The 25,766-nt window shown below is 42.5% G+C and overlaps 3 protein-coding genes across 3 annotated transcripts in view; 2 read left to right on the forward strand and 1 right to left on the reverse strand.

Annotated features, from left to right (window-relative positions):
- Positions 1 to 220: 220 nt before the first annotated feature.
- LOC134198521 (SUN domain-containing ossification factor-like) lies at positions 221 to 10,673 on the reverse strand. Its single transcript, XM_062667938.1, has 17 exons — positions 10,492 to 10,673; positions 10,353 to 10,428; positions 10,194 to 10,291; positions 8,397 to 8,689; positions 7,907 to 8,031; positions 6,653 to 6,720; positions 6,487 to 6,594; positions 6,315 to 6,420; positions 6,111 to 6,240; positions 5,972 to 6,046; positions 3,393 to 3,510; positions 2,441 to 3,331; positions 2,289 to 2,385; positions 2,109 to 2,213; positions 1,788 to 2,049; positions 630 to 715; positions 221 to 566 (listed from the first exon to the last, which is right to left on the reverse strand). The coding sequence occupies exons 1-17, from the start codon at positions 10,671 to 10,673 to the stop codon at positions 342 to 344; spliced, it is 3,045 nt and encodes a 1,014-aa protein (XP_062523922.1). The 3' UTR covers positions 221 to 341.
- On the forward strand, positions 10,667 to 22,235 carry LOC134177200 (histone deacetylase 6-like). Its single transcript, XM_062643958.1, has 21 exons — positions 10,667 to 10,707; positions 10,772 to 10,797; positions 10,887 to 10,940; positions 11,028 to 11,115; positions 11,186 to 11,226; positions 14,036 to 14,132; positions 14,187 to 14,258; positions 14,323 to 14,453; positions 14,516 to 14,584; positions 14,657 to 14,783; positions 17,192 to 17,257; positions 17,325 to 17,384; positions 18,237 to 18,326; positions 18,519 to 18,622; positions 18,691 to 18,767; positions 18,823 to 19,049; positions 19,846 to 19,890; positions 19,955 to 20,101; positions 21,530 to 21,658; positions 21,868 to 22,098; positions 22,170 to 22,235. The coding sequence occupies exons 1-20, from the start codon at positions 10,672 to 10,674 to the stop codon at positions 21,928 to 21,930; spliced, it is 1,749 nt and encodes a 582-aa protein (XP_062499942.1). The 5' UTR covers positions 10,667 to 10,671; the 3' UTR covers positions 21,931 to 22,098; positions 22,170 to 22,235.
- Positions 22,236 to 23,028: 793 nt separating this feature from the next.
- The window catches only part of LOC134177209 (hepatocyte nuclear factor 1-alpha-B-like), a 4,145-nt gene continuing 1,407 nt past the window's right edge, over positions 23,029 to 25,766 (forward strand). The window contains exons 1-3 of the mRNA XM_062643971.1: positions 23,029 to 23,379; positions 25,196 to 25,398; positions 25,456 to 25,766. The exon at positions 25,456 to 25,766 is cut by the window's right edge and continues 97 nt beyond it. Coding sequence (XP_062499955.1) covers positions 23,135 to 23,379; positions 25,196 to 25,398; positions 25,456 to 25,766 — 759 coding nt within the window. The 5' untranslated portion in view covers positions 23,029 to 23,134. The remainder of the gene's footprint in view (positions 23,380 to 25,195; positions 25,399 to 25,455) is intronic.

Below are 25,766 nucleotides of genomic sequence, written 5' to 3' on the forward strand. Positions count from 1 at the left end.
TGTGTGTGTGTGTGTGTGTGTCTGCGTGTCTGTGTCTGTGTGCGTGTGTGTCGTGTGTGTGTGTGTGTGTGTGTGTGTGTGTGTGTGTGTGTGTGTGGTGTGTGTGTGTGTGTGTGTGGTGTGTGTGTGTGTGTGTGTGTGTGTGTGTGTGTGTGTGTGTGTGTGTGTGTGTGTGCGCGCGCGCGCGCGCGAGTGCTGTAGACTGAGAGCAAGCACAAACGACTGCTCACCAAATATCTATTTTGAACAAAATATCAATAATCAATCTCAATCCTAATCAGTACACGTGGCTACTGTAGCCCATTTTTCAATATCTGTAGAGAATTCTATATATCTATTTATCAGCTAGATGACTCTTCTTTACTAGTCGGATTTCTTGTCTGTGTGGCTACAAAACTATCGCTTTCTGTTACACCACAAGATCTGTTGCCTTTTCCACTAGTCGTCTTGTCACGTTTGTCTGTTAGACAGTGTAGTAGCCTTTGCGTTGACGGAGGCATCAGCTGCTCAAAGTTTCGCCGAGATTGCAACAGGTCGGTAAGAATGGGTCTGTTGGAATGAACTCTCTAAAACATTGTGAACCAATGGCAACACATCTAGACGATGTATGACAAAAATATTGATCATACCAGCCTTGCAGAGCAATCCACATCGCCGACATTAGGAATACTCATGACTCGTTGAGCTTTCGTATTACAACTTGGTCCTATAGACACTAACATAACTTTGAGACAAGATACCAACAGGAGCAGACAATACCCTACTTGCTTGACTATTACCCCAGGGCTGTTCTCACACCTCTTAGTCTTTTAGTTAGTGCTAATTGGCACTTTCCACAGTGACTGTTTGCTAGATTGTGCATCCCTGTTGACCACATGTTGAAGGTTTTCATGACTCGGATACCGTATAGACAATTAGGTTCTATATTTTAGGTAGTGGCAGTGGTTTGAAGCTCTGCTATAGTGCAGCAACATGCTGTTTACTGTATTTCTCGAATACTAACCTGCGGGTCATAAGTTTGAAAAAATAGTAACCAGTGGATCTAATCAGTTTGAAAATAGTAACCTGTGGATCTTAAAAGTTTGAAAAATAGTAACCCATGGATCTTATTAAGTTTGAAAAAGAGTAACCTGTGGATCTTATTAAGTTTGAAAATATAGTAACAGGTGGATCTTAAAACTTTGAAAAATTAGTAACTCATGGATCTTAACATTTTGAAAAATAGTAACCTGTGGATGTTATTAAGTTTGAAAAATAGTAACCCGTGGATCTTATACGTTTGAACAATAGTAACACGTGGATCTTAAAAATAGTAACCTGACTCATGCTATGGATGTCAGAGACTGCGAGGACATTATGGTTTTTGATGATGAGGACACTGAGTCTAACTATATACCTGCAACTGTAACTTGACCATTTTGCAGTGTATTCTTCTAATATGTGCATAGCTCTTTACTTCAACTTGAACCATGATAGCAGACATTGAAAAATAGTAACCCAAGCTCGATTAGAAACCCTGCTTGAATCATAACCCGTGGTTCTAATCAGTTTAAAAAATAGTAACCCATGGGCTACTATTTTAGAAAATATAATAATAATAATAATAATAATAATAACAATAATATGGGGTAAGTTAACAAATCAAGTAATTCTGCCAATTAACAACTTTAAGTGTCAAATTTTTAGAAATATCCAATCTCTAACTTGACCTTGGACTGTGCCCAACCATTTGGGTGGGATAATAACCAAGCGAGTATGGTATTTAACTATTATTGCTCTATGTGTACCTTGTGAGGCAGACAATTCAACAAATCCACTGTCCTTCGGCTCAATAGGATGTCCAAGTTGACTCTGGCTGTTTTGAGGATACAGATGCGTAAAGCTTCTAACGGAGCCATTGGAAAGAGGAACCGATTGACTAAGAACCGTTTTCTGGAGATGACGGAAAGAGATCTGTATTTCTCTGTGAGTGAACCACAACAAGGTAATGACAAACACGACGGCCAACATCAACTCAAAGATGATCAATACACCGTGTGTGAGGTACATCTAGCACAGCAATCGTTAATAGATAGCAATTTGTTAACAATGCTTGTGTAAATCAATACTTGTGGTCGAAAGTCTCGCAGCTCGGCACCCAAGTCCTTGACAAGATCGGTTAGCACGGAGACGTGGTAGTGCAGTCCTTCGAGGTGCTGTGTCTGCATCACAAGCTAGCGACGACAACAAAATTTGTAAACTCGCTCCAGTTTATAAATCAATGAACTAAGTAATAACGCAGCAAATACCACTTTCTGTTGTTGCATGACCGAATCGTTCAGTTGGCTCAGTCTCTTTTCGAATGCCTTCTGCATGTCGGTCGAGTTCTTCTTGAACTTTTTCAAGCTGCAACGATTTGTCTGTCACGTTTAGAGTGGCAATGACGACAACAACTACTTACTTTAGTCCCAACTCTTCCAAGTAGTGACTGATAAGTGTCAGATTCGTCTCCAAGTTCTTGATCTTGTTGCCCAAACGAATGAATACCGACTCCTTCTGAGCCTGTTGGTTCAGCGAGGGTAAGACGCCCGATCCATTGACCGCACTCGGCACATCTAGCGTGGACACATTTTTAGACGAACCAACCGGCTGGTCCACCGTATTCACATCATTCTGAGGAGGCGACGACGTGCTTTGATTGGTAGCAGTGTTGTTAGAGGCGGCAACGAGAGCTGTTTCAAACGACGTCTGGTTTGACTTCGAATCGAGTGATTGTGGTGAGTTCCTATCACCAGACAATGCCACGTGGCTGTCGTTACCAGTTCCAGTGACAGTCACATTAACTTCCTCGTTTTCACGATTGCCTATTGGAACTGGAGGTGGTGAGTCGTTTTGAGGGAGATCTTCCTTGAACGTAGCTTCACCGTATTTCACATGAACATCATTTGTGCCCACGTTATTGTGCTTTTCGTTGATCACATCTTGTTCGTTTGTGGTCTCACTGGTAACGGCACCGACATCGAGAACAGTGGCAGTCGAATGTTGTGTCTCAACTTGTGAGTGTTCAACATGCTTATCTTCACTGTTACTCTCATCCAGTACGTTGGTCTCTACTTGGCTATCACTGACATTATTTTCCTGCTTCTCGGCCAGTTCATCAACTCCGTAATCTTTGCTTCCATTTGGTACATTATCGGTTGTATTCATTTCTGCACTCTCGCCGTCATTAGTCTTTATATCTTGAATATCTCGAGTCGTATTATCGTTCTCAGAGTTCTGAAACGGCTCTGGTTTCAATGTGGAGTCTGGGGTTTGCTCTGTCTTACTGGTTTCATTCACTTGAGCTGTTGTTCTATTATTGTCACAAACTGTCAGTTGCATTTTCAATAACTAATTGTATTGGTAATCCTCACTCATTAGTGCTTCTATTTATAGCAACACGTTCTTCGTGTTCTACATGTTCACTTTTGTTCTCTTGCCTGTTTGCTGTTCCAAGCGGTAGAAAGGCATATAAAAACCTAGTCATTGCATCTACAAGACAGAATGCTGTCGTTTTCTCAAAGAGCACAAAATCGTAGCAACAATATCGATATCAAGCTCTACTGACTCCTTAGCCTGTCGACAACCATGAAATCACTGTACTGTACTGTACTATACTGCACTGTCTGTACTGTCTGTACTGTACTGTACTGTCTGTACTGTACAGTGCCACCAGGCATAACTGGCCATCCGGGGGTCTGAAAGTCAAACGCGCATACTTCAAATTTGGCGTTCGCAATTGCGTTGAAATTCGGAGACAATGAGGAGAAATAAAATGTCTGCTTCTATATTCAATTTCTTGTTCAAAAATGATCATCCTAAGAAACTCCCATTTGGGGAACTGTGATGTCGACGTTTTGAACATATCATCGCGTTTCTCGCTGTCAGAAAGACGCACAACTCTTGAAATTTAGTCCAAAGCTTTGTTATACTGTTTTCTAAAAAATCATCGAGGTGATTTTAAAATAAAGCTTTTGCTTTGCAGATATTCATTGAGAGGGTCCCCGGAAAGGGTGTTGTTTACGGTCGTGTTTGTCCATTGAACAGCAACGCTCGGCAATGAACGTACACAAGTACGTTATTCAGACGTTGGGGCAAAACATCATCGAGGCGATTTTCAAAAGACACTTTCAATACGGAGTTATAACACAATGAAATTGTTGTTCTAATTGCTATACCTCTAATGCTAATAAAATAACTATTACAACAGAATCTTCACATAATGTGTAACACTACTTCAGTTCACTCAACCTAGATTACAAGGACAGCACAAAACAATAAATTCTTCACATCTAGAGCTTGTCATCCGACCACGACGGAGTGGACGTCTCAACATCCCTCAAAAGGGGAGCCTGCTGTTCGTCGGCAAGCCACTATTCTGTCTCCATTTCCACTCAGACAGAGCCTGCCGCCTATTCTTGAATACTTCTCGCTTTCAACTCCTACGCGAAAGCGCCACATCAGCCCAAACAGGTAATGCAAATTGTGACTGTTGCGTGGTTACGCCCAACATGCAAACGTTTTTTGGGCGGAGTCAATTATGTCAACCAATCAGCGATTAGCCACGCCTATTCTTCAGCCAATCAACACACTGCATTTCTATCTTCTTTCCAGAATGTTCTATAGGCATATAATTAGATTATTGAAGAGACCTCACGCTAAGAAACACGTGCGTGTTGGCGGCATTACCACAGGTCCTCGGAATTCTGCTGTAGGGCACGTGAAAGTTATGGCCAGTTATGCCTGGTGGCACTGTACTGTACTGCACTGTACTGTACTGTACTGTACTGCACTGTCTGTACTGTACAGTACTGTATTCTGTACTGTCTGTACTGTTCTGTCTGTACTGTACTGTACTGTCTGTACTGTACTGTACTGTCTGTACTGTACTGTCTGTACCGTACTGTCTGTACTGTACTGTACTGTCTGTACTGTACTGTACTGTATTGTACTGCCAGCAAACCGTTTAGAGTCAACACGTCAATACAGGAGTTTAACAGTATCGTACTGTATCACTGTTGAAATGATAACGAGGGTATGTCCTAATACTGCTGAAATAATAATTATAACATGGGCGTGGTCGGGTGCACTATATGGGTCATTCACAGCACTCACACAGGTCATATGCAGCAGCCTCGTACCAGACCCTCTCGCGCCTTCGTGCCCGGTTCTCCGGCATTGTCATGTCGTACGGGAACCGGCACGACGGCACAAGAGGGTATCATATGAGGCTGATGGGCAGGTGCTATTGTAGTGTATTACATACTGGATTACAGCCACTCTCCTTTGTGTTACGTATATAAGTGTTGCCACACTAATAAAGTTGTCTTTGGCTTTTGCCTCACCTTTGGTGCTCTTGTTCTCGCTGCTAAAATTGGCGGAGAACTCATTAGTAGTTGACCCCTACCTTCAGTGCAGTTCGTCTATCTATAGGCTAGCATCACAGCAAGCAGTCATCATCTTGCACTACCAGTTACTGTGTATACAAGTACACGTTCACTGTGCAGCTAAAAAAGGTCAATGAGCCGGGTAGCTGTGCACAGATGGAGAGCAGTGTGTCTCAGGGGGGCAGCTGCTACAGCCAATGATTGCCATACAATTTTGACCACGCCCATGATATAAAACATGGTTGGTTGGTCAATACGCCATTACTGACACCTTGGCCAAGTGCGTCTTATCACCTCAATGATTGGACCTGTAATAAGAGCTGAAGGGCATTGGCCAACAAATGACATACAGACCTGACAACCATACTATAACTATTATGTATGTCTAAACTCTTGAGTTGGTTGCAACCAACAGTGTAACTATTGTTCGCTTATTCTCTTGTGTGCAATGAATGTAATCGAGTTTCCTTCAATTCCGTGTGTAATCATTTTGCGTTCGGTTTAAGTTAACGAACTGCGGACTTTCACATCCAAACAAATAAAATCAAGAATTTCTAAACACTCACTAGTAAATAAGGTGAGAAAGCCTTCATCGGGAGAACAACGTTCCTCTTTTCTTTCAATAATGGGCATATTTTTCTCTAACATCAATAAAACAACCGCTAAGAACGAATAGTTTGTGATATGTCCACAATTTCTTATTACCTTCTGCATCTTGCTCTGCTGCATTTTCCTCTTCGTGGTCTTGATACTCTTCGACCATTGTTGATCCCAACACCCTGAACAGGCTGATCGGACAGTAATGCTCATGACCAAAGTGAGACACAACTTCCACCTACAGCACAGTCATGCCAGAGGCAGCATAAGGTTATTATTATTAACTTGCAAAGCTCTTGACAATCGACAGACTTTGATAAATCTTGCATACACACGTTCATCAAATGGAAAACTCTGCACCACACGATCGGCTCTGGCTTCAATAATTCCAAGAAGATTCCACTCGGAAGTCGGATTTCTACACATTCATTCGGAAGATGTAATGATAAATCATATGTTTGCCTCTACTGCACAACATGCTCACCTGTCACTCACATAAATCCGGAAACTCTTAGGCGTCGACGAGAACAACTCAAAGTTGGCCATTTCAATAGTATCGACCAGAATTATATCACACAGCTTGACAACAAACCTAGAATGAAATTAATTCGACATCTACACAGATAATCACCAGACGACAACTGTTGGACCAGATGTGTGCTGAGCACGGATTGAGCATGTAGTCATCTCTGTTCTCTTGCAAAATGGCTCCCCATCTCTACAAGCAAAGACAAAACAAATACCTACTACATATCAAAAAATCATAAAAAAACAGCTACTACTATCAAGATGCAAAGAACAAAGTTGTAATGTCAAGTGGTTTCAATCAATGCAAACAGCTCGACTGTTTACTGTTTACTCACAAGTAGTAACCCAATTAATTAAGCAATTAATTAATTAATGTATAGGCGGCTACACTTACATATGAAATTAGTGCATAGTGTAGTCAGATGGCTTGGTACATGTGTATGTAATTCTTATTGATACTACTGGAATTGCTTCACTGCAACAGCTGACTCAAAATTGAGTTAGGGTTACACTTAATAGCCACAATACTCTCAAGCTACACTAAGGGGGCCGTCTGTAATTATCAACATTTTCCCAAAAACAAAAATTTTTTGTTGTTACCCAGACCCCAACCCCCACCCCAAATCGAAACAACTGACGTCAACACTTTTCAATCTGTGTGATGTCACCTACATAAAATCTTAATTAAAGACAATATCATGTAACCTATATAGCCACCATTACTGTACGATGTCCGTCCCTAATTAGCACAACACGTCCGTCGTTTGGAGGTCTGTCGTCTGCCACAACGCTTCCACCATCTTCTCATAGTGAACCGTGAGTCTGCGTATATGGCAGGCCGAGTGACAGTGCCTTCTCTGTTGAGAAGAGACGAATACCGCTTACCGCCATCTTGCATGTCAAAGTTCTGTCTGTGGTCAATTATCGAGCCTTTCTCCAACCGGTCATGGTACAAGGAGTACTTGCAAAGCACCTGTCAAATTGTCCTTTTAATGCCATTTTTACTTCCGTTGTAAAAAACGAAACAGTCATTGACCCAACACCCCAAATGAAAAGTTTTCGTTTTTTTGTAAAATGTCTCTAAATACAGACGACCCCTAACCTGTGTTCAAAATATCTTATTTTATTAACTGATTATTAAAATTATTTAGTCTCAATTACTACTTGCAGAAATATAGCACTCACAATGTAATTTCTTCCGTAGCCAACACTGAACTTAGAAATTCTGTAAACATGCATTATTATACTATTTTAAGCTTCCACTATTGTGCATCACTCAACTTGTTCATTCTTGTTCTAGACATGCATATATGTTGTTAGCTGCTACTGTGGTACTGTCACATACCGCGGCTTACACTACCAACATTGTGACTTACCACTGCTTCGGCATTGGCCTCAATAACTTCTGCTCCGCAATCTACTGATGCATAGTTATTGCTTTTTTTCTTTGTCTTTTTACAGTTTCCATTAACTGACTTTAAATGAGCAGAATCAAGAGTTCCTGTAACAAATAATAAAACATTAACACAACACTGCAAGTGAGTCTTATGTACTAGATCAAGTGTCAGCAAGTACTAGTATTCCTATCACTGCCCAAGATTTAGCTCCAAAGGTCAAACGACAAAAACTTCTGGTTTAACTCCAGTTTACTAATTTCTACTTTCACTTTGTTCTATACTCTTGACTTGCTCTGGTGTGTGTGTGTGTGTGTGTGTGTGTGTGTGTGTGTGTGTGTGTGTGTGTGTGTGTGTGTGTGTGTGTGTGTGTGACTGTTTTTAGTGATATCAAACGATCCAACCAATCACATAAAGGGGACCACTCATACACTGTCTCGTGTAGAAAGTGCAAATCATATCTGGAACGTACGTTTGTTTTGTTGTTCTTCTTGCATCTTTTTACGTTTGAACTCCTCCAATGATGATATTTCTCCCTCTTCTTGATTTCTCCCTCCCTCCTCAGGAGAAACTTCAGGTGAAGTTTCATTTTGAGATAAGTTTCCTTTTTCTGAAACTGATCCTGAACGATTTTCAATAGGAGAATCAGTAACGTCAACATTGTCACTTTCAGAATCAGCTTCAGAAGAAGAAGCATCAACAAATGTCTCCAGTGGAGACGTGGAGCTTTCTGCTACTTCTTTATCATCCTGATCAGACTTCTCTCTAAAACAACACAAAACTACACAGTTAGAAATTGATTACACACTTCAAATTGGCAATATCAATCTAAACATCTTTCTTAAAGGGGAAGTCCAACAAAAATGAACTTAACTTGTATGAGTAGATCTTACAAAGACAAATCGATCGATATAAGTTACTCCGTTATCTTCATTTTTGTATACGAGAACGAGCAACGTTACTGTGATGTGCAACACTCACGGGCCTGCTCTCTGCTTTCTGGTCGATTAAGCTCCGCCCACTGCAAACAAATCAATGTGTTACAGATGACTGCTACAGATATGTCAAGAATGCTAAATGTGAATGGGAAGATATTATGAAGATCTGCCTTCTTGCCGTCGGTGGTTCCTCTTTAAAGTAAAATGATATCGGTAGAACTGTTTTTCTGTAAGACGTTCTAGCAGAATTTCTCAATACTACGACTTACCTAGAGAACGCGTTTTTGCTTGAGTATTTGTTTATCCTTGTTCATTTAATATTCGAAGAAAAACGTTCAGCTAGCGTGTGCTACAGAGGACGTTCCTATTTTCACATCCGGTCTGCTCACTTTCTTTTGTCACTGATTGGTAGAAGGTTACAATCCCGGATGTGAAAATAGGATCGTCCTCTGTTGCACACGCCAGATGGCACGCGGAACGTTTCTCTTTAAATATTAAAAGAACAAGGATGAACAAATACTCAAGCACAAGGTAAGCGGTAGTATTGAGGAATTCTGCTTGAAAAGTCTGGCAGGAAAACAGCTCTACCGACACCATTTTACTCTAGAGATGAACCACTGACGGCAAAAAGACAGATCTTCATAATATCTTCGCATTCACATTCGGTATACTCGATATATCCGTAGCAGTCATCTGTAAACGCATTGATTTATTCACAGTGGGCGAAGCTTAATCCACGAGGAAGCGCAGAGCAAGCGTGTGGGTGTTACACATCACAGTAACATCGCTCGTTCTCGTATATAAAAACAAAGATAATGGAGTAACTTATACCGATCGATTTGTCTTTGTAAGATCTACTCATACAAGTTAAGTTCATTTTTTGTTGGACTTCCCCTTTAATTAATTACAAAATTGTCACATAAGCTCAATAAAGATTGTTTCCATTCTATACAATTGCATGCATTCTAAGTTTGGCTCTTTAACATTGTGTTATATACTATACACATTCACTAATGGACATTTAATAACCAATTTCTTATTCATTAGTGAGAATCCCCTCCACTGTGTTCAAAACAGTCCCAGACAACAGGCACTATGTCAATAAGTTGCTTATACAGAACATCTAAATAAATTGTTATCAAAATCAAAATTTAATTTTTGATTATTATTGATCGACCATCAAAATCGATTATTATCAAAATTAATATTAAAACGAAATTTTGATTAAAATCAAAATCATTATTCGATCTTAGCAGTGACGTACACGTCTATCAAGTATTACAAAGAAACGTGACAGTAGACTACAACACGTGAACTCTAACGTGACTCACGTCTCCAGTTGTCTCTCTTTCTCGTCGTCAACAGTTTCCAGTCTATCGTCGCCTCCCTCCTTAGTCTCGACTCGCAGCCCACCTCCATTGTCTACAAGCTACATCGACACTCAACAATCACGACACAACCTTCACGACGCAGCGCGCTCTATCACTCACAATGTCGTTGTCATCTACAACCCCTTCGCTAGCTATAGCCAAGCTGACGGTCTGCACAGCAGCCAGCCAAACGCTCCTGCAAACAAAGAAGTCGCTAACGTCACACACAAAAGACGAAGACAAAGAGAAAGTGAGATACCAAGCTGCCAATACGCAGAGCACGTTTGTTAATAGACACGTGGCCACCATTAGACCAAGAGTGACACAATCGTACGTCTCATCTTCTCCTCGTCGGAATCCTGTTCGTCCGGTATTGGGAGGAGCAGCACCGGAAGCGTTTGACTTGTTTGGACACGCCTTCTGTGCCACGTGACTCAACATGGCGGCCGAAGTTACAGAGCAACTGGAGCAGCTCGTAAGAAACTCTGGTTAATGAGGTTTTATTCGAAGGGTTTTCTAAAGTAGGAAATGTGTTTTAGAGTTTAGAGTCTGAAAAATTGTGGACGTAAGAAATTGAAGAAAAAACGTTTTTATCAATTAAACTGGCATTTCTATCCTATTTCTAACAATCCCTGTATGTTTATACTGTTATAGAACGGGCCTAGTGTACGATGAGCTTATGACAAAGCATCAAAATCCGCACTCACCGTGAGTCGAAATTCTTTAGGAAAAAATTCCAAAGGCTCGATGCATGATGGGACGTGGATATAATATCTGTGTATGTCTGTGTGCCAGCTGGCATCCGGAATCACCTGAACGAATATTGCAAATTTGGGAGACGCTGGAAAGCAAGGGATACGTGAAGAGATGCAAGAGAATTCCGGTGAGCAGATGACAACTGAGCAGCCCTAGCCCGCTAATGTCAAGTCTTTCGTTTCTTGTCGTTTGGTCAGTCAAGAAGGGCAGAAGAAGATGAGATTGCATTACAACACAAGTATGAATTATTGTTGGAAATTTATTGTCATACTATATAAAATTAATTAATTAATTAAATTATTTAGCTTAGTTGATTGAAGCTGTCAACAAAGTTAAAAAGAATTAATGTTGTAAGGAGCTTTGGGGAGTGACTTCTGAGTGGGTTAGGAACACCTACTATGATTATACCCCATTTACATAAGCACTTATAAGTGGGCCAGCCCATGCTGGCCCGGTAGAGTTCTACGGGATGTGTAAATGCAGGCCGGGCCAAGCCGGGCCAGCTTTATGCAGTCTTTCTAGTTGGGCCAGCGTGGGCTGGCTCGGGTCAAGCACATCGTGTAAATGCATATGCTGGAAAACAAGCCGTGCATGCTCATTCGGTACAAATAGCGTGGAGCGAGACGGAGTCTGTCTTATCCGATTGTCGAGCGACCAAGATGTGCAAGAAACAAATTTTTTTGAACTTTGTTGCTGCAACAGTCGCCTGGCGATAGACCTACGTCTCGTATATGGCTTACGCATTTCTCGATATGGCTGTTGTAAAGCCATAGAGAAAAACGCGAGCAGCTTGGCTTCTATCCATTGCAAATGTGAGCAAACGCTAACTATGCTAATCTCTAGTAACTAATGCATGTTAATGACACGTCCATTAAAAGCATTGGCTTGCCTACAGAGTGTTTCGTGTAAACGTGGGCTGGAATACTGGGCTGGCACGGCTCGGCTTGGCTTGGCTTGGCTTATTATGTGTGCTCGTGTAAACGGGGTATTAGTAAACTTAATTGTAGGTAAGTGTACAGTTTTGCAGACCTACTCGGTTCTAGGTGTCATGTTCCCAGACTTAGACTTAACATAAAAGATTGTAACTGTAATTGAGACTCTAATGGACATATATTTACTGTTGTTCTACTGTAGTTAATTAATGAACTCAACAGTTAGTTAAACAAGGCCATCCAGCAAGCATGTCTATACAACTCGATACAGCTAGCACATCCTTCCGGTGTGATTTCCAGCATTCCTTCTCAACACACTGATACCAGACTTGTTTCTGGCTTTCTGTTCTTTTAAGCTAGGTTTACAATATGACGCTGGCGACGGTAGCGAGGACGCTGGCGAGGACGCTAGCGACAACGGTCAGGCTGGTGTCATATTGTAAACACTCACACGTTGCGTCACGAGTGTCGTCAGCGTTGTCGATGCTAGAGTTGATTCAAGTTCAACTCTAGCGTCCAAACCGGAAGTGCTCTAGCGTCCAAACCGGAAGTGCTCTAGCGTCTATCGGAAGCACATGCCTTTTTGTTAACAAATCAGAGGTCAAATCCGGGAGTGAAATAACCGGAAGTAAACAATGGAAGAGAAGCCTACCGAAAGTGTATATGTGAAGGTACAGCTGCTTGCCACAAGTTGCGGGAGATCAAGTCACTAGAGATACGAGACGCAAGAAAAACGCTTGGAAAGACGTATAGAAAAACCAGTCTCCCAGCAGCAGGCTGCCAAATAATGTGGAAGCATCTCCGCGACAACTTGGTGAGGGAGAAACTCAGGAAATGAAAACCAAACCACAGACTTTTGTATTCATGGTACGGTCATGATGAGCATGCGCGTAGTGGCTCGTCGCTGATGCTCATCAAATGATATTGTAAATGGTACAGCTCCAGCGTCAGCATTTTGACACCTACTCGGCGTCTTCTTGCGTGTGTTGTCAGCATCATATTGTAAACCAGGCTTTAGATTTATACTTGCTCGTGTCAGATAATTGATTCTTGCAACACCATTGAATTGGTCATGAAAGTGTCACTAATCCTAAAAGGTCTGAAACTGCCATTTGAGAAACTGATTAGGCAAAACTATCCAATTAGAGAATGTTGATTGACACCGCCCTCTATCTCATTATCTTTTGAAAGTATTACCCATGTCATGTGGCATATTGCCTCTCTAAATACATGTACAGTACAGTGTATATCCTACATATACGTTCGCTTAGTTGAATAGGGATGAATGAGTGCTTTTAAATGAGGTTTGTATGTCTCAAAAATGGCCTCCTTAACTGCTCATTTTTGGTACCGACTTTTATTCTGGAACTGACTCTAGGACAACTCAGCTATCATGTGGTGCAAAATGTTGCAATTTAATACCAAGCCAGTGTACAACAAAGCGTCCCATCTCTAAGTAGTCCCTGGGCAACCATATGTCAATGTTTAGTTGCCCAGTCATTACTCTGGTTGCCCATAAACTAAATTCACGACCTTATTGCGTAGAATGTACATTCATGTTGTGATGACTATGACTGTCGGGTCTATTTAGAATTGTGCTATATCTGTCAGCTGGTGTTTGTCCGTCACATTAACAGACAATCGCACTGGACAAATATTGTAGCGGGGGCTAACTACAGTAGCAAAATGTGGCTGTGAGCATCTACTGCTTCAACAATTGGAAACTGGTCAATTTGGCGGTGGCGTTTAGAGTCATTCCTTCAACACACTTGTGAATCTCAAAAGATGATGTGTCAACCACAGTTGTCATCTTGCATGCATAGGCTTGCTCAGAAAAGGTAGATGTCAGGGTAGATGTCAGCGGGTTGTCTCTGGGCAACCCTAATCTGGCATTTCAGTTGTCCGGTCATATTTCTGGTTGTTTCGGGCAACTGATTTGTCATACACTGCAAGCTATTTAAACAAAATAAATTAACAAACAAGATGTACAATACTAGAGTTGCTATTTATACACAGCAGTTAGCAAAAGCTGCAGTTGCAGTATTCTTACTGATATCAAGGAGTAAGAATGCTACCAGTTGTTTGAGTATTTGAAGAGGTCTTAATGTGTCATAGGAAAAGCTACGTCGAGCTGATAAGTTCGTCGTCGTCCATGGATGCCGACAAACTCCAACACCTCGGCAATTCATTCGACTCGATTTACATGAGCCAGGTAACTCGACTCTAGTTGTACACATTCGTTTGTGATGACACCGACGTGCTGCAGCACAGCTACAAAACTGCTCTATTGTCACTGGGATGCACACTAGCTCTTACACAAGCAGTCATAGAAGGAAAAGTGAGTTTGTTATCCAGTCCAACATATTAATTGCTATATTATCTTATCACTATTTGTTGTTTAGGTTAGGAATGGCATGGCAGTCGTTCGTCCTCCCGGACATCACGCAGAACACGACTGCGCAAAGGGCTTTTGTTTCTTCAATAACGTCGCGATCGCAGCCAAATGGGCGCAGACGAAATTCGGCGTCAAGAAGTAGCGACTCAACAACAGGACAACGAGTCGGGAAAAATAGCAATGTAGTTATGTTTTCTTAGGGTTCTCATCGTCGACTGGGACGTTCACCATGGAAATGGCATCCAGCACATGTTTGATCACGATTCAACGTGAGCAGCTGCTGTTGTCGTCTTGCTGTCTTTCGTTTGTAGTGATATTTGTGTCTTTGTGTACGCTTCTAGTGTGCTTTACTTTTCTACTCATCGCTATGACCGAGGCAAGTTCTATCCGGGTCATCCGGATGGAAACTACGACGCAGTGGGAAAAGGAAAGGGTGCTGGATATAATATCAATGTCGCTTGGAACAAAGTATGGACGATGGATTTGTAGTCTCAAACTTCCAGACTAGAGAATGTGCAAAGCGCTTTGTGCCCTCTTGGCTCTGGAAGTTCAAGACTAATGAATTTGTAGCCTTGTATCCAGGCCCTCATGCACGGCCGGAGAAGACGGCCTGGTACACGTATTTGCATGCACACATAAATTACTTCGAGATCGGGGGGGGGGGGGGGGGATGTCCTGCACAATGGACAGCGAAATTGCTACCTTGTTCAGTAGTGATGAAGCCATGGATCTAGCTAGACCCACGGTCAAGTGATCCAATTAGACGATTTTAGCTAAAGACTTAGGAGCTTGTGTGTGCTTGGCTGGAGGTGACTCTTTACTGTATTCGGTGATGCATTGTCTCTGGTGGTGTTCTTTGTCCACTTTTTTGACAAAGATCAATCCTGGCTGTCATGGGTCAGTGCACTTCATACATGTCTGCCTTCTCTGTCGATTCTGCTGCAACCCGAACGCACTGAGCACAGTGCTGGCAGATCTGCTGTGGAAGAGCGTCTGTCATAGAGAAATTTCCAAAATATGCTGCAACTTCTGCTGGAGTCCTTCTTGGTAAACAAGCACTGTAACAAGGTTGTCTCCAGCATACAAAAGGCTAGACGCTCCGCCATGCCTTGGCTTTCACTTGGTAGAGGCCCGCCCTGCTTTACTGCGTGAGTAGGCAGTGATTAGCTATAAAGACAGTGGACTTGTATTGTATTTTGAAAAATGGGAAGTTGTTTGTTTGAGGCTAACAAGTTGTTCCTGGGATGCGTGGTTGTCACACACCGCCCACTATTTGGGTCATTCTGTTGGTATTCTTTGACAAGACCATTTAGCCAGCTATGATAGCAAACAAGGTCTGTAGATATCTGGCTCTTCCTATGTAGGTTCTCAACTTCTTGAGGTCTGGAAATTTTTCCACGGGCTATATAGCTACCATGTGGTCAAGCACAGTGAACTAAGACAGAGAGAGGAACTTAAAGATAACCATTTTGTTCCTTTCGTACATTCAGCAACAACAGTTGTGAAGCAAAGCATCTCAGTAAGCAAACCTGCATCCAAGCTTTTGTGGGGGCGTAGCCCTAAAAATTGGAGTGGGGTGGTTTAGAGTGGGCGTGGTTGTAAGAATTTCCAGCCTGGATTACAATAGTCTTGAGGACACTCCTGCTGTAAACAGTCTGACTGCAGTACGAGTAGACATCGAGGAACGAAAAACTCGGCACTCCAAACAGCTGCCACAAACAACAAGGTCAATACTTTAGCTAAAGATTGTCTATTTGGATCATGTGACCTTGGGTCTAGATCTATTGTTTTATCACTACTGAACATGATGTGTTGCTGTCCATTGTGCACGACATTGATTATCGGTTCGAGATTCTAAACAACGTCAGTTCTGCATGCATGCATACATTACCCCTGTTTGCCTAATTTTGTTTATCTGTTTTTGTTTGTTTATTTATTTGTTTATTTATTTTTGTTTGTTTGTTTGTCTATTTATCTGTCTACTTGTCTGTCTATTTGTCTGTCGATTTGTCTGTCTACTTGTCTGTCTATTTGTTGTCTTTTTCTGTCTATTTGTCTGTCTATTTTTCTGTCTATTTGTCTGTCTATTAGTCTGTCTACTTGTCTGTCTATTTGTCTGTCTACTTGTCTTTCTACTTGTTTGTCTATTGTCTGTCTATTTGTCTGTCTATTTGTCTGTTTATTTGTTTGTCTACTTGTCTGTCTATTTGTCTGTCTATTTGTTAGTCTATTTGTCTGTCTATTTGTTTGTCTATTTGTCTGTCTATTTGTCTGTCTACTTGTCTGTCTATTTGTCTGTCTATTTATTTGTTTGTCTATTTGTCTGTCTATTTGTCTGTCTACTTGTCTGTCTACTTGTCTTTCTACTTGTTTGCCTATTGTCTGTCTATTTGTCTGTCTATTAGTCTGTCTATTTGTCTGTCTACTTGTCTGTCTACTTGTCTGTCTACTTGTCTGTCTGTCTGTCTACTTGTCTGTTGACTTGTGTGTCTATTTGTCTGTCTATTTGTCTGTCTATTTGTCTGTCTATTTGTCTGTCTATTTGTCTGTTTATTTGTCTGTCTATTTGTCTGTTTATTTGTCTGTCTATTTGTCTGTTTATTTGTCTGTCTATTTGTCTGTCTATTTGTCTGTCTATTTGTCTGTTTATTTGTCTGTCTATTTGTCTGTTTATTTGTCTGTCTATTTGTCTGTTTATTTGTCTGTCTATTTGTTTGTCTATTTGTTAGTCTATTTTGGGGTAATTTATGTGCGCATGCGAAGACAATGTGTACCAGGTTTCTTCTCTGGTCGTGCATGAGGACCTGGATACAAGGCTAATGGATGTGGTGCTCGGCATGGTCACGTGATTAGACGAGGTATTTGAATTGGTGTAGGCAGGAATGCACGACGGCGACTACCTTGCCGCATTTCATAATATCTTGATGCCGGTTTCGTACGAGGTCTGATGTTACACGTGATCGTTACAATCATGAAATGAATTTTCACTCTGTTTTGTGTCTATGTCAGTTCTGTCCCGATCTTGTTCTTGTTTCGTGTGGCTTTGATGCCGCCCAAGGCGACCCTCTGGTATGCAACCGTATCGTATTGGGAAAGCAATGTGTGTGTGTGTGTGTGTGTGTGTGTGTGTGTGTGTGTGTGTGTGTGTGTGTGTGTGTGTGTGTGTGTGTGTGTGTGTGTGTGTGTGTGTGTGTGTGTGTGTGTGTGTGTGTGTGTGTGTGTGTGTGTGTGTGTGTGTGTGTGTGTGTGTGTGTGTGTGTGTGTGTGTGTGTGTGTGTGTGTGTGTGTGTGTGTGTGTGTGTGTGTGTGTGTGTGTGTGTGTGTGTGTGTGTGTGTGTGTGTGTGTGTGTGTGTGTGTGTGTGTGTGTGTGTGTGTGTGTGTGTGTGTGTGTGTGTGTGTGTGTGTGTGTGTGTGTGTGTGTGTGTGTGTGTGTGTGTGTGTGTGTGTGTGTGTGTGTGTGTGTGTGTGTGTGTGTGTGTGTGTGTGTGTGTGTGTGTGTGTGTGTGTGTGTGTGTGTGTGTGTGTGTGTGTGTGTGTGTGTGTGTGTGTGTGTGTGTGTGTGTGTGTGTGTGTGTGTGTGTGTGTGTGTGTGTGTGTGTGTGTGTGTGTGTGTGTGTGTGTGTGTGTGTGTGTGTGTGTGTGTGTGTGTGTGTGTGTGTGTGTGTGTGTGTGTGTGTGTGTGTGTGTGTGTGTGTGTGTGTGTGTGTGTGTGTGTGTGTGTGTGTGTGTGTGTGTGTGTGTGTGTGTGTGTGTGTGTGTGTGTGTGTGTGTGTGTGTGTGTGTGTGTGTGTGTGTGTGTGTGTGTGTGTGTGTGTGTGTGTGTGTGTGTGTGTGTGTGTGTGTGTGTGTGTGTGTGTGTGTGTGTGTGTGTGTGTGTGTGTGTGTGTGTGTGTGTGTGTGTGTAACTTCATACTTTCAAGGGTCGTTGTTGTCTGACTCCCACTGGCTACTCACACTTACTCCACAAACTCATGTCTCTCGCTAATGGACGCGTAGTTGTTGTGCTAGAGGTACGTTGTCACACAGATTTGATACCGTATTTCTTCAAGTAAATGCCACCCTTAAATAAACGCCCCAGGTGACAGTACAGATAAAATACAAACGCTGCTCTTGAATAAATGCCTTCCTTAAACGCCACACTGTTTAATCGAAGAAATACGGTATTTGGTTTATCGGTTGTTGATGCTGACCATGACTTGCAGGGTGGATACAACTTGACATCGATAGCTAATTCGGCAGCTGCCTGTGTCAGTACTCTACTGGGTGATCCGTTATTAGAGCTCAATTCGGCTTATCCAAGTCTAAGGTTTGCTGTATACGCATGCACACACATGGGGTGATAGATTGACTGATGGTCGATGGTGACGATTCCAGTGCGCTGGATTCTATTAGGAACACACTGAAAGCTCATTTGTCTTACTGGAAGTGTCTGGGCTTCATGCGTAGTATCGGTATGGGACGTGCAGCATGCGAGTGTATGTTTACATAACGATGGTCGGTCTGAAGGTCAAGACAATGAGCACACGCCATTGGACTCAGACGATAGAGCTCCTCGCGAGGCAAACATTCTGGCTGCCGGTAACGACGAATGTCAAGGCACTGAAGGAGTCACTGCTACTGCACACATGACTGTGAGTAGTGTGACCAATGATCTAGATGCAAGTGAGGAGGATGCACCGGCTGCGGCTGCAGCGATGGCCGCGTCGTGCAGCACGAGTGGTAGTCATAGTCAGGTATTGAGTTATTATACAACATCATGCCTTTATGGAAGCCGAGAAGGGTCATGCTGTGCTTCACTGTGCATGACCCTTATCGGCTAGGTTAAGGGTCTGCGGTGCTTGTCTATGCACTCTGTTACTCATAATAGACACGAATGGTGTCTGCTGTGCTCTATTATGCAGTCTGATACTAAAAGCAGCCAGTAAGGTGACAAACGTCACAAATGCGTCGTAGCTATGACGTGCTCACTAAAAGATGTCATTAGCACCTTTCCTAATTAGTTTGAATGCATACGTGCATGCATGTTTATTTAATTATTGTGGCTTTTGGTCAATTGGCTGTAACAAACTGTTGTTTTATTCAACCACATGGCGAACAAAGAATGCTAGAGTTCTTCACTGATGTTCTCAAGGGCAGCAGTTCAAATAAGTTTTTGAGTCAAGCTGTGTAATTATACATTTTATTATCTCGGCAATGTAATAAAAGGTAAAGTACGACTTCGGAACTAATTATTAATACGAAGACCTCTCAGCGGTTTCTGCGGAAGATGCGTTGAAGAGTTTGGAAAAGCAAGAGAGACTTTGTTAGACGCTAAATAGATGTGACATGTTCCCGTGCCTTGATTAGTATTGACTATTTGTAATAGCAGACTGCATTGGAAGGCACAGCAGATGTGAATGGTCTATTAGTAGTAACAGAGTCCATAGGCGAGCACAGCAGAGTCTAGCCGAGAAGGGTTCATGCATAGCGAAGCACAGCATGACCCTTCTTGGCTTTGTTTTCTAATGACTGGTTTGTTACTGTCGTTAGACAATCGGTGACATAGCAGCAAGTATTGGGGTCACAGACGACGAGGTCAGTCACTACGAAATTGCATCCGTGACATGTATCCGATTGTAAAGTGTGTGTCATTCCATAGATAACTATGTATGCCGTGACCCCCCTCACGTGGTGTCCCCACCTGCCGCAAGTTTGTTCGGTTCCAGATGGAGGACTTAACGTCGACGCACCGTGTGAAGATTGTGGCGACGTGAAAGAATGTTGGGTGTGCCTTCACTGTTATAAGGTAATCTGCCTTGTTCGTGCTATGCATTGTATGTGTATGGTGCCTGTAAAAAGCAGACGGCAGACTGGTGGTACTCCGAGGGCAAGTTAGTAGACAGTAATGAGTATTGACTGCAGCAGCGTGTGCAGGTCACTGTCATGCATGCATCAGAAAGTTTGTCTTTAGCACTAGCCTTTTAGTATTCCCTACTGCTTCTAATGTCTTTCAAGACTAATTCTTTTTGAGACTCCAAAAATAATTTAGAATTTGTTTATGAATCCTAATTCTTCCGAGGTCTTGGTGTGCAATATTAATCATTTTGATTTAATTTTTGTTTATTTATTCTTTCAAGCTAGTTCAATTCTCTAAACATTTCTAGTTGGCATCTTGAGTTGAACACTTCCGTCTAGTGGCCATTTTTTGATGATGTTTCATGCCCACGCGCAAAAGCCTAAAGCCCGGCCAAAATTTTCGAGACCAAAATATTATTTTTTTTCTGTTATCCTATTATTTTGAAAAGCAAAACTTTTGTCAAATTATTACTTGAACACATTAGGAGCAGTAAGATAGTAGACATGTGGAGGTTCTGGCTGCTCAGCCTCTATCTACATAGTACGTACTAGAAGCTTCTAATTAGCTGTAAGAGACAAGTACTGAACTATTAGGTCCACGTGCATTGACTAAATTCAAACTGTTTGTTGTTTGCTGTGCTGCTGCACTAAATGTAGTCTCATGTAACCAGTCTCTCCCCTTTTTGACTTCAGACACACCAACAGCGTGTGACTCATTACTCAAGAAATGCTGAAGTGATTTAGAAATTAATAACAACACGTACGTGCAACTATTCGTACAAAAGGGAAGAAAGCACATGCTTATGTAACATTAGTCTCGAGTGAAAGCTTGAATGGTGTGCAAGCTGGATTTGCACGTACTGCGAAGAACCTGAACAGTCATTTAGAAATATTACCTTACTACTACTAGTGTTTTTTGAGTAATAATCTTTTTAAAAATTTTGCCTTTAAAAATAATAGGATAACAGAAAAAATAATATTTTGGTCTCGAAAATTGTCAGTTGTCTGGGCTTTTGGTTTTTGCACATGTGTATGAAACATCGTAAAAAAAAAGGTCGCTAGATGGAAGTATGCGCTCAAGATGCCAACTAAAAATGTTTAGAGAATTGAATCAGTTTGAAAGAATAAATAAACTAAATTATTTTAGGAGTTTCAAAAATAATTAGTTTTGAAAAACATTAGGAGCAGTAGGGTAATACTTTTGTGAAAACTGTCTGAACAATCAAAACAATCAGTAACGGCTGTAATCAGCGTACGTACGACCAAATACTGTCAAACGCCAAACTGCTCTCGGAGTTCCAGTCTGCAGTCTGCTCTACAGGCACCGAGTATGTATGCTCTGGTTTATGAATTCGTCGTATCACGTTACATTTTGTAGGTTCTCTGTGGTCGTTTTGTGCATCAGCACATGCTCGCTCATTCTGCCGAGACAGACCACCAAGTTGTGTTGAGTTACAGTGATCTATCGGTATGGTGCTACGGATGTGATAGTTATGTCCATCATGCAGTGAGTGTAGCCACGATTAACGTAGCCTTGAGTGTCCAGCCGGTCATCCCCAGGAGGAGAAAGACCCAGCCGGTCGTCTCCCCCCTTAATGAGAAATACGTAGACCCGGTCTTTCTCCTCCAGGGGGAGATGACCGGCTGGACACTTGAGCCTACGATTGACTGCTTACTATATGATCATTGAATACGATTTGCTCCTTGTTCGTTTAGTCTGTGTATCCTGCCAAGCAGGCGGCACATTTCAGCAAGTTCAACGAACCGATGCCGGAATAGTGCCGAATGAATTGTTTAGTATCGTTTGCAAACATTGCATTACAGAACTCGACGACATCGACTGTCTAGTTCAGCGAATCAATATGCTAATCAAACTATCTATATAATACATTGCCAGTAGGATCGAAAGGTGTGATCTCATAATACATTGTACCGTGACTTCTCCTTGTAAGCACACTTCAACAGAACTTCGATGTTATGCATGGAACAAAATTGAGTGATTTCGTGTGATCACATAGGAGGTGGCCGACTGGCACTATGATGCAACAGGTGGCACCAGAGGCTGGTCTTGGGCACCAAGCAAGCAGGATTGACTTCACTCAAGTAGATGGCGACGTCACGGCTGTGACTGATGAGCTGTGGTGATTCAGTGAGCACAAGGCATCAGTAATGATGTCTATTGTGTGTCCGTGTGCCCGCCTACCTGTCTGTCTGCATGCATGTATGTATCATGTCAGATGATACATACATACATACATGAGTATGTATGTATGTATGTATGTATGTATGTTACATTGTATGTGTATGTATGTACGTATGTACTACATGTGTATGTAGTATGCAGGTAGGTAGGTAGCCTCAAACCAGTCTCGTGCAGGTGTGTGCATGTGGGCATGTCATTTCCTTTGGGCACTAGGATGCATTTCCTGATGCCACACCAAGGCACCAGCTTCATCGGAACTTGGCCACCCCTGCCATTAATTAAATCCTACTATCATGGTAAGGTAATTTTAGTATTTTTAGGAGGCTGGCATTTTTCTTTCGGTCACTGCTGTTGATGCATGGACAGCCTGTACTGTGTATTGATCACACCCTGTGTGGGGGACTTGCTTTGATTACTTGAAATCACAGTCCACCTGAACAGAGTAAGTTGTGTTGTTTTATGATATTCAAGTGTTGTGTCCTTTCGATTTTATACACTCACTACATGACATCAATAATTCGTGTACGTAAATTCTCAATACAAGCATGTCTGTATGGTCTCTTGTGGTAGGCCTATTCTGTGACACCGTCACAGTGGGATATCTCTGCCTCAGACTCATCTCGTAGAAACGACGCTCGATAACCTATCTGCTCGTGTTTGCGACTGCCAGCCTCCTCGACCGTCTCCTGCCATGCCAAAAACGTAATTTCTCTCCGCCATCTTCTCCTCACGCATGCGCACAATTTCCTCCGTCTTCCTCTCTCGAAAACTACAACCAGAATGGCGAGCCCGAGCCCAAAGTACACGCCCGAGCAGAAGCAGCTCGTGAAGACGGTGATGGAAGACAACGCAATCAACAAGGACACACTGCTGGCCATGCTGCACGACGACCCGACACTCGGATGTTCGCCCATCCCGCCGCAGCCGCTCGCACACAAGCGCAAACTCTCGTCAGGCGAAGAGTGGCCGTCGATGAAGCGCAATCTGACGATCGAGGACGGCCAACTGGTCGACGAGTTGTGCAGGTTGATTTTAAGATTTCGTCTAGTTGATACGAATACGCAACGATTTGATATTTAAAAAAGTCGTGTCGGTAGTTGATGTTGACTAGTAGACGGGGGTTGGGTTCGCTCGTTCGTTCGTTCGTTCGTTCGTTAGTGGTCGGTCGTGCGAGATGTTCGGACGTTCCCGACGGCGTCCGTTCGTCGTCTAGTGTGCGGGAACGAACGTTTGACGCCATAATGGCGATTCGTCGGACGGTCGGGACGGCGGCCCGTTTGGAACGCGCGCTTCGTTGTTTTTCGCTCGACGCCACGCCGCTGGTTCGCGACGTCGTTTGTGTCACTTTTTGGGTTTTCACGGTTGGGCCTCTATTGGGGCGTTCGGTGTCGGACGGTCCCGCGCAGACTAGAGGCTCCGCCCCACTCTAGCCTGCGCGCGTTAAGAAGGACTGTGAAAGAGGCTAATGTTGAATATGCGTAGTAGTAGTAGTAGTAGTAGTAGTGGAAAACCTTTGGGAATGTCGGTCTTCTAGGGTACAAATTAAACTAGCAAGATAAACTATATGCACAGACAGAAAGACTACAGTACGCTAACATATAGTACATACATAGATATGCTGCTTTACAAAGTCCTAATTATATAGGTTGATGCATAGAATGAATCTCGTAAGTGTAGCTCTTCTTGGTGTGTGTGTGTGTGTGTGTGTGTGTGTGTGTGTGTGTGTGTGTGTGTGTGTGTGTGTGTGTGTACGTCAGCACTTGTCATATGGATGTATGGCAAAACGGAAAGACGGATCGACAAAACGATGATGCTAGATGAATACAATTATGACTCCGTAACATATGCGTTAAAAATTGAATCAAGGGTTCCTTTTTGAGGGGTCGACTCAATTATAATTTCTTGGCGAGAAGAGTGAAATAAGTCTAGATTTTGCTCTTGTACGTGACTAACAAGGAAATAAATAACACTGACGTGTGACAACAAATTGAGAAAAAGCTAGAAGAGAAAAGTCTGTTTTCTGAGTTTCCACACGTTAGTTTGACAGAAATTATTGCTACGCAACTATAACTATTGTACCTGACTACCAACCATTGTTATGCGACTACCTAGGTAAATGAGTGAGACGATTGAAGCATGAACGAAGAATTGAAGACAACTAGAAGAAGAACAACTGGAAGTCTGTTTTCTGAGTTCCCGCGTTTGTTTTAACTTTAACAGAAACTATTGCTACGTAACGCACGCGAATAGGTAAAGACAGAACACCATTGCTCGCCAAACACAATGCTAACAAGCATTTACTATATGAATTTTGCCAGCTATATCTTGTGTTTGCATTCAAAATCAGGCAATGCGTGAGCTTTCCTTTCATTTTGCATGGCATACCTTCTGTAAGCAAGCGAGTTGCTTTTTGTGGATTGTTTGTCTGATATTTGATGTGTAGTTGGGGCGATTATGGGGAACTCCTGGAACAGTTTACTGAGAAATCTTGATCTTCTTTAGCCAATACATGACACACACACACACACACACACACACACACACACACACACACACACACACACACCACACTTTGAATGTACTACCAATTAGACGGCATTGGGACCGACGAACACCCCGTTGTTATACTGCAGAAGAGACGAAACAGAACGAGTTCACAGTACATAAAGAATGGATGGGCACACAACGTTCCGTACTGCCATTACTACAGGCTTAGTGCACACACCAATCAGCTGCAATTGTACTGTTTATTGACTATTACATGGCGACACAAGTTATTATTCCTAGACATATTTGGATGTCTGTAATCTCAAAATTTGATCAACAAAAGTCTGTGTGTAGGCACGATCCCATTATTGCTGCCAAGATAATCCATGCCTACATTCACAGACACGGTATACTACAACGTGACATTGTCAGGGCGACGGGGCTCAGCCAGAGCCACCTCTCTCAGCATCTCAACAACGGCACGTCGATGAACTTGGCGAAACGAAAGAAACTGTACGAATGGTACGTAGAAGATCAACGGCAGTACTCACACTGTGGTAAATAGCACGCAAGTCAGACCAAGCAAAGTCCTTGTCTGATAACTGATTTTGTAGGTGAACGAATCTCGTTGACAGATCCGTCTGTACTCGAGGATACTGTCATGGAAACAAGTCCAAAGAGATCACGTTCGTCGACTACCCGTTCGAGTGCTCGTAGAACGAAAGTGAAATGGGGTTCCGATGCATTGAAGGTCTTAAACGATGCATATGCACTGAATGCTCGTCCGACGAAAGAACAGAGAATGGACATCGTAGCAAAGTGCACCCAACTCGAGGCGGAGAACATGGAACACAAGCTGGCGGTACCGGGAAGTGAACCCGGAGAGATTGCTGTCGTGACCGAGGAACGAGTGCTGACGTGGTTC

The sequence above is a fragment of the Corticium candelabrum genome, chromosome 1, assembly GCF_963422355.1.
Source record: "Corticium candelabrum chromosome 1, ooCorCand1.1, whole genome shotgun sequence".
NCBI classification, from domain to species: Eukaryota; Metazoa; Porifera; class Homoscleromorpha; order Homosclerophorida; family Plakinidae; genus Corticium; species Corticium candelabrum.

Excerpts from the sequence above, each read along its gene's own strand:
- LOC134177200 (XM_062643958.1), top strand. The coding sequence starts at position 10,672 with ATGGCGGCCGAAGTTACAGAGCAACTGGAGCAGCTC. Across the intron at positions 10,941-11,027 it reads CATCAAAATCCGCACTCACC|CTGGCATCCGGAATCACCTG; the intron begins GTGAGTCGAAAT and ends TCTGTGTGCCAG. Across the intron at positions 18,768-18,822 it reads GGGCTTCATGCGTAGTATCG|GTCAAGACAATGAGCACACG; the intron begins GTATGGGACGTG and ends GTCGGTCTGAAG.
- LOC134198521 (XM_062667938.1), bottom strand. The coding sequence starts at position 10,673 with ATGTTGAGTCACGTGGCACAGAAGGCGTGTCCAAACAAGTCAAACGCT. Across the intron at positions 6,721-7,906 it reads AGGCCAATGCCGAAGCAGTG|AGATGGGGAGCCATTTTGCA; the intron begins GTAAGTCACAAT and ends CTTTGCTTGTAG. Across the intron at positions 567-629 it reads TGGATTGCTCTGCAAGGCTG|AGAGTTCATTCCAACAGACC; the intron begins GTATGATCAATA and ends ACAATGTTTTAG.